At 39.2% G+C, this 7,613-nt stretch overlaps 1 protein-coding gene across 2 annotated transcripts in view; it reads right to left on the bottom strand.

Annotated features, from left to right (window-relative positions):
* Nucleotides 1-648: 648 nt before the first annotated feature.
* The window catches only part of arvcfa (ARVCF delta catenin family member a), a 35,306-nt gene continuing 28,341 nt past the window's right edge, over nt 649-7,613 (bottom strand). For both annotated transcript variants that reach the window (XM_041811296.1, XM_041811297.1), the window contains 6 exons: nt 7,230-7,380; nt 6,950-7,142; nt 6,516-6,627; nt 4,709-4,796; nt 1,545-1,621; nt 649-1,323 (listed from right to left, as the gene is read on the bottom strand). In XM_041811296.1, the coding sequence (XP_041667230.1) occupies nt 1,231-1,323; nt 1,545-1,621; nt 4,709-4,796; nt 6,516-6,627; nt 6,950-7,142; nt 7,230-7,380 (714 nt within the window). In that variant the 3' untranslated portion in view covers nt 649-1,230. The remainder of the gene's footprint in view (nt 1,324-1,544; nt 1,622-4,708; nt 4,797-6,515; nt 6,628-6,949; nt 7,143-7,229; nt 7,381-7,613) is intronic.

Here is a 7,613-nt window from a genome sequence, read left to right as displayed (position 1 = left end):
ATTAAGAAGTTTGGCACAGATCACTTGTCACTGCTAGACTTCTTTTACTGCTGACAAATGCTAACTGGCATTCAGCCTTACATGACCCAGCATTGTAGTTGTGTTTGTATCTGTGATTAAGCCACTTTAAAGTTCAAGCCCACAGGGGATGTTTATCATTTTGTACCCTGTGTAGTGTAGTGGAAATAAGTCCTGGTTCTGAATTCCCGACATTACATGAATGCTTAACACTTGGCTAGAACGAGGCACTGAAAGAATTCAAGACAGTAATATCAAATATACACTGCAGTTGAGTATAACCCTGTTGTTCAATAAAACAAAGTCTGTTACAGCTCATAAAAATGTTCCTTTTTGATGTAAAAGGGTACGTATTGATTAAACAGAGGAGGGCTTGGAATTCAAAAAGAGAGTGCACATAAAAATGAGAAATAATGCATATCATTTATTTTCATTTTTCATTGAACATCGCATTGCAAAAAAGACCACTGCAAAGCAGAGTTGTATTTAATGTTTGATCGCTTACAGGTATTAGCTAATACACATCCATAACCTTGAATTAATAACATAGGTATTACAATAAATATTACAATATAAATACCTTCATTTTGACTATTAACAGTCCTTTGTTACACATTTACAATCCCATTTTGCCTATCCTGAAACAAATGGAACAGAGAGGATTTGTTGATGGCCTAATATTGCATCAGGTCTGTCAAGAATTAACTATTTTTTTAAATAATCTCATTATTTTGTTGAGTATCTCACACCCTTACCAAAAGATTTTAAAATAATTCTGATTCATTCTCTTCCATACTTCAACAGATCCACATAAAGGCCTTAATAACTTCACAAACTAGAAGTATTTTAAATGATCTCATACTTGCCTAAGTGTAAAATGTTAATCTTTGTTTATAATATATTCTTTGGAGTCATAATTTACCCTAGTTTGCATATTTAGGTTAATTCAGATGCCATACATAATCCATCGTGAGCTTCAGACAGACTGTAGATCATCCTTAATGACAAAATTCATAAAATCTATTTCCAAATAACCTCCATAATAAATACATGTAAATATTTGGCACAGACTTTCTGCAAACAAAGTAAACTGTATGAATTGGTTAATTTTCTCTGTCTGTACAAGGATGGTCAAATGGCTCAAATCTGTATTTCACCAATGAAAAGAGTCTTTACAGGATTAAACAGGCTCCAGGGGCCTTGTCATCATGTTTACACCCAGGAGTCCAGCGGTGGAGGTTTGTTATCCATGAGGCCCACAGCAGGCCTGCCAGCTCTGATGAAGTGTTTTCTCTCGCTTATCGCCTAGGTTAGGGAGCATGCAAACAGCCACTGTTAGTAAATCTGCATTAAAAAAACACTGCAACACAAACAGATCCTGAGGAAGTCAACAGAAGCATGTAAAACAGTACGGTTATGCTTTCTTTCCCAAACCCAAATGAAATATTAAGGCCATTTGATTTATATGAGACTTAATGGGAAAACGTGACATGCCATGTTTTTTAAGATGCATTCTGGCTGATTACCTGGAGCGCATCTCTTTCCACAACAGGTGCTTTCCCGTCTCCAACTCTGTCATTTGGCTCTAAGCTGGAATATACATCTACAAGGAGAAACAGAGTCATTTTATAATAATAACTAACTTTATTTATGAAGCACCCTCATAAAAACAGGTTTACAAAGTCATTTGACATATACAGTGCATTTGGACAGTATTCAGACCTGACAATGCACATCAGAGAAAAACCATGAGGTCAAAGGAACTGCCTGCAGAGCTCAGAGACAGGATTATTATAAGGAGCAGATCTGGGGAAGGCTACAAGAAAAGTTTTGCTGCATAATTCTCAAATTGAAGAGGTTTGCACAACCAGGTATTGTCCGAGAGCTGGTCACCCAGCTCAACTGAGCAACTGAGGGAGGAGGGCCTTCATAAGAGAAAGAAGCCTGGTGGTCAATCTGACTGAGCTCCAGAGATCCTGTGTGGAGATGGGACAAAGTTCCAGAAGGACAAACTTCACCTCAGCCCTCCACGGATCTGGGCAAGCCATAAGCCTCTCAGTGCAAAGCACATAAAAGCCCACTTGGTTTTCACAAAGATTTTTTTATTTTTTGTGAACTCTGAGCAGGCTTTCATGTGTTTTGCACAGAGGTTGGCAGATCTGAGCAGCATACTACATACTGGTTTTCTATCTGGATTACCAATAAAAAAAGCTAAAATTTCTCAGAGAAACTTTTGCTTTGTGTTGTCTTTGAACAAAGTTATGTGCCTCTTCTCTTTGCTAAACTTGCCCTTTAAATATGTAAGATGTGTTGTTTGTTTTTTTAAATAAAAAATCTTGTCCTCATGAAAAATTGTGAATATTTGTTGAGGAACATGTAAAACTTCTGTTTTGGCAGTGAGTAACTGACTGTGTCTGACACTTACCCTGCGTCAGCAATTAAAGGTATTAAAATGTTACAGTCGATCTCCTCTCTGTTGTTCTCATGTGCTTTTGTAGGATGTAAAATGGCACAACTACTAATCTCAGTCTGTTTCAGAACCAGGTAAAGACACCCCACAGAAGCTTTAAATACCAGTTTGTAAGACTTTGCAATGCAATTCACCAAAAAAAGAAGCTTTTGTCTTTTAGAAACAAATCAGTAACCATTCAGAAAGACTGATAATGAATGGATAGATGACATATAAGAAGATGGTTATGAGTCACAAGAGGGCTCAGTTACTACATTAGTCAGTGTGAATGGATAGAGTGGATATTACTTTTTCATTATAATTATTACCATAGGAGTTGATAAATGATGATTAACCTAGATTTCAGTCAGGAACACTCTTGTCACACATTTAGCCATTTTATTGCAAAATGGTTACACAGTTCTACCTGGCAGAGAAGGCTCAGCTCAAAAGATGCTCCCTCATCAAGCTGCATGCTTTGACTTTCCAGGGAGCACATGGCTAGAAACCCCCATATGGATAGATATATCTATGGCAATGCGTATTGAATACGATAAAAAGGAGGAGGCTGGGGTGGAGGAGGTCAAGGTTTGCCAGGAACTGCAGCATTAATGCAAAGAGGGATTAGTGAGAAGAACATCACATTTAAATACACTGCTGTGGTGAGAGAAAGAGCTGTGATTGGCTGTGGGTGCTGGGAGGTGATAATTAGGATCAGCTGGCTGTCAGCTGGTCACAACTGGGCATACGAGCACCATGCCCTACATGAATTAATGCTAGACTTCATAAAGTCCATTATAGTACTTTTACATAGTAAGAGTCATTACACTTGATGGAAGAGAATATGATTGTCATATGGAGTTGTCCTCTCTTGTTCCGTTATTATAATTCAATAAATGCAGTGTTTGTAAGTTTGAACATTAGACTAGAATGGACTAAATCTGTGCAGGTGTGGATGCTATTTAGGCATATGGTTATGATCAGAAATCCTGTGGAGCAGACAAAAACAGGCAGGGTTCCACAGTGCAGCCTTTTCCCTTCAGGGACAGGGATTGCGCTCTGCTTTCACTACTTAAAAAAACGACAGGAGAAAAACGCTGTGCTGCGGTTAATCTCTTCTCTCCATCCCATTAAAAAGTGCAAAACCTCAAAGATAGTTCTTTTTAATTAAAAGTGCTTTATGAATTGCTACTGATAAAGTCAGATTTCATTATTATATTAAAAATATTTTAAAAAAATTAAAATGAAGGATTAAAAATGGTTTGATGGAATTTTTCCAACCCCATCTTTCAAAATGCTGCACAGCAAAAAAGAAAGTCTAGCGCAACCTCTGAGCCTAGGGTACCGTCCAGGTAGGTAGTAGGGTTGCCACAAGCCTCTGGTCATGCTGTGGATGTCCCCTGGACCCAAGTACTGCCAGTGGTCTCTGGGCGTATTACCAGGGTTGAAAAGCCCCGGACAAAAGGCTGTTGAGCTCAACCTTAGCTGCAGAGTGACACACCTCTATGTCAACATGTGTCAAGCCTGACTCAAGCCGCCTCCCCCTCTCCAGCTCTGGGTTCTGACACATCGGGCTACGTGATGAATCCTTAGTGCCCTACATGCCTAAAAGTATTGCATGTGACTATATGTTTGTAAGTGCAATAACAAACAACATGAAATACATTCTATTAAAAGGCTTGTTTTGAGAAATCACTCTGCAGACATGGCCTGATTCATAACCAGGTTTTGTACCTTTTGCCCTTTAAAGTCAAGCAAGCCTCCAAACCTTTCAATAATTCATTTGAAATAGTTTATACCTTTCCCACTGAATTCATATTTCAAAGGGTGTTAAAGCCTTGTTCATAATTCATAAAGAAGCCTTCAGAAAACTATCCCTGTTTTAGTAGAAAGCTAGAGGTCGCTGTTGATGTGAAAAGCCAGTGCCCTTTGGAATAGCGTTTAAATGAAATGTGACTGGTGATGCGTGAGCCTGGCCTGCCTTTGGGAAAACACAGTATGGGCTAATAAGCCAAGTCTGTGCACTGATAACCTTGGCAGCACATCATTGGTTTGAGGCTATGTTCAGAAGAATATGGTCTGGGATTTAAAAAAGCCCATCCCTCTGTCCCTGACATGACAAGAAGCCTAGTCTGTTTAAAAGCAGCATTTGTTCTCAGAGCTAGAGGACAAGCTTCTCATTTAGACGATGCTTTAATAACATTTTGCTGACAGAAGGAATGCGTGCAATGATTTGCTGACCTTGATTTTTGTCCATGAGTGGCAAGGTGATGTCATCGCCGCCTTGCTTTCCGCTCTTGGATTTTTTAGTCACTCCTGTTGTAGTTGGCTTTGAAAGACAAAAGGGATTATGTTAGTGGATGACAACCAGAATTTCCATCTTTCTTGCACTTCTTATCTTGGTAGGGGAACATATTGGAGTTTTATTTGAGTCTTGGACAGTAGAATATCATTTATTTTTCTTCATGTTCCGGATGGAACTGAACATTAAAAGCTTAAATTTATTAATCCCTTTACATCCCCCACACAGGGCATCTTGTGTCCAATTGCTCAGTTGTCTCAGAATGGTGAATATATTGTGACTATAAATGCATTTACCCCCTAGAATATTTTACAAAAAAAAAAAAAAACTCTTTAATGTCAAAGTGAAAACAGATTTCTACAAGGGAATGTCAATTATATAGAAATATGTAATAAAAAATACATGACTGCATAAATATTCACTCCCTTTAAGTCAGTATTTAGTAGATGCACATCTAGCTGCATTCACAGCTCAGAGTCTGTATGGATGGGTTTCAATCAGGCTTGCACATCTGGATGCTGCAATTTTACTCCATTCTTCTTTGCAAAACTATTTAAGTTGCATGTGGATATTTATTTATTGGATTGAAGTGTTGGCTTTGACTCGGCCACTCCAGAACATTCAGCTTGTTGTCTTTAAACCATTTCTGTGTAGCTTCTCCAAAGCCATAGTTCTCTTGCCAACTGAATAAGATTGTCCTCCAGGATTTTCCTATATTTTTCCATATTCATTTTAGCCTCTGTCTTTGCAGGGTTGACTGCCAAGAAGGATCCCCACAGCATGATGCTGCCACCGACTTGCTTTACAGGGGGGATGGTATGTTTGGTGTCCATCTGACACACCGTCTTGTCTGATGGCAAAAAAAGCCACATTTTGGTCTCATTAGACCAAAGAACTTTTTTCCACTTGACCATGAAGTCTCCCACATGCCTTTTGGCCAGTTCTAGTCCAGATTTAATCCGAGTGGCTTTCTCTTTGCCACTTTCCCATAAAGCTTTGACTGGTGAAGAACCCGGGCAACAGTTGTTGTCTGCAGAGTCTCTCCTTTCTGAGCTGCTGAGGCTTGGAACTCCTTCAAAGTAGTCATAGGCATCTTGGTGGCCTCTCTCACTAGTCTCCTTCTTGCACGCTCACTCAGTTTGTGAGAACGGTGTGATGGAGGCAGATTTACACGTGCCATATTTCTGCCATTTTTGATGATGGATTTAACCGAACTCTGGGGGATGTTTCGTGCCCTGGATTTTTTTTATCCATCCCTGACTTATAAACTTTTCTGCGAGTTGCTTGAAATGTTCTTTTGTCTTCCTGGTGTAATGGTAGTCAGGAATACTGATTAAGCAGTGACTAGACCTTCCAGACTCAGGTGTCTGTTACTACCATAAATTCACAGCATTCAGGTGATCCCCAATTTAAAGGGGCTGAATATTTATGCAGTCACTTATTTTACCTTACATAATTTTGTTTAATTGACATGACTTTGTAGAAATCTGTTTTCACGTTGGCATTCAAGAGGTTTTTATTTTGCTTTTTTGACAAAATGCCAAATTATATTGACCATGATTGATTTACAAAATCACTTTTTATAGGCACTTTACAGATTTATTGGTTCAAATTAAACACAGTTTTAAATGTATGTAAAGAACATTATGTCTCTTATTTTAGTACTTAAACCGGACACATCATGTTTCTCTTTACTCACATTTAAATATAAGCAGTTTACATTCAAAACTTGACATATTTTATTACCTTAAAGTGGCTCTTGGTCCAGCCTGCCTTGGTCAGAGTGTTTCTCAGGTCCTTGTAGGCCCAGATTGTCTGGAGGACATGGGAAGCCGCCTTGATCTCCCGAGCTGATTGGCTGACAACAGATCATTAAACATTGTGGTAAACAGCAGAGGACAGCTCGGAGACAATCCTGTCCTCATGATTAAAGTCAATTTCTGATTGCCCTGGGATATGATGGTTATGATATCAAGATGAAATTGCTCTGAGGCTGCCAGAGATACAAACAAGTAATACGCATTGCAGCAACCAAAACATAATGACAATGTAGCTTGCTCTATCTCTCTTGTTGCATTTAGCCAAAAATATCTAAGACTTTCACTTTGAATTCACAGCCTGACTGTAGCAAGCTAATCTAGAAATTTAAGGTCACATTTTCATTAAAAGACAGAGAGAACCTTGACTTATTTATGGCCACCAGCTTCTGCACAGCATGTCCCTGTATGAGCGCCCGGGCATTCTCAGGGCTGTCTGTGATGATCTCATGGATGGTGTTCAGAATTGACACCACTGTATCTCCCTCTAAATTCTTCGCTGGATGCTGCTGTCCACATGGCAGATTACCAACAAGGTCCCTAAGAGCATAGCTTCCTGTAATGACGGACAGACAACTTAGTGTACACTTAAGAGTGAGTGTGCACTTTCAGAGCCAAAGAGATGAGTGTTACAGCTTTGTACCTATTAGGTCTTTATTCCTTCTGTCCATGGCCAGGTTGCGAAGAGCAATAGCCACAGCTCGAACAACTTTATCCACGTCTGACCGCAGAAGCTCCACCAGGATCGGCAGCCCTTTTTCTTTTCTCACCGTGGCCCGGATGTAGCTGGACCACTTAAAGAACAAACACAAAATAGAAGGGTAGCCGCTGTAGAATATCTGTATCAGTGAGATTTCTTATTCCCATCTCATTTCTCCCCTCTTACTAATCCACTCATATTAACACAAGTACACTATAAAATATTGGCCAGCCATACCTTGAATAATAATAATTTTCTCCTCTTTCAAATTCTCCTTTATGTATGATGCAACTGGATTTCAAAATCAAAGGACTTTAAAACTCTTTT

The sequence above is a fragment of the Cheilinus undulatus genome, linkage group 17, assembly GCF_018320785.1.
Source record: "Cheilinus undulatus linkage group 17, ASM1832078v1, whole genome shotgun sequence".
NCBI lineage: Eukaryota > Metazoa > Chordata > Actinopteri > Labriformes > Labridae > Cheilinus > Cheilinus undulatus.
This window is presented reverse-complemented; position numbering and strand designations above follow the sequence as displayed.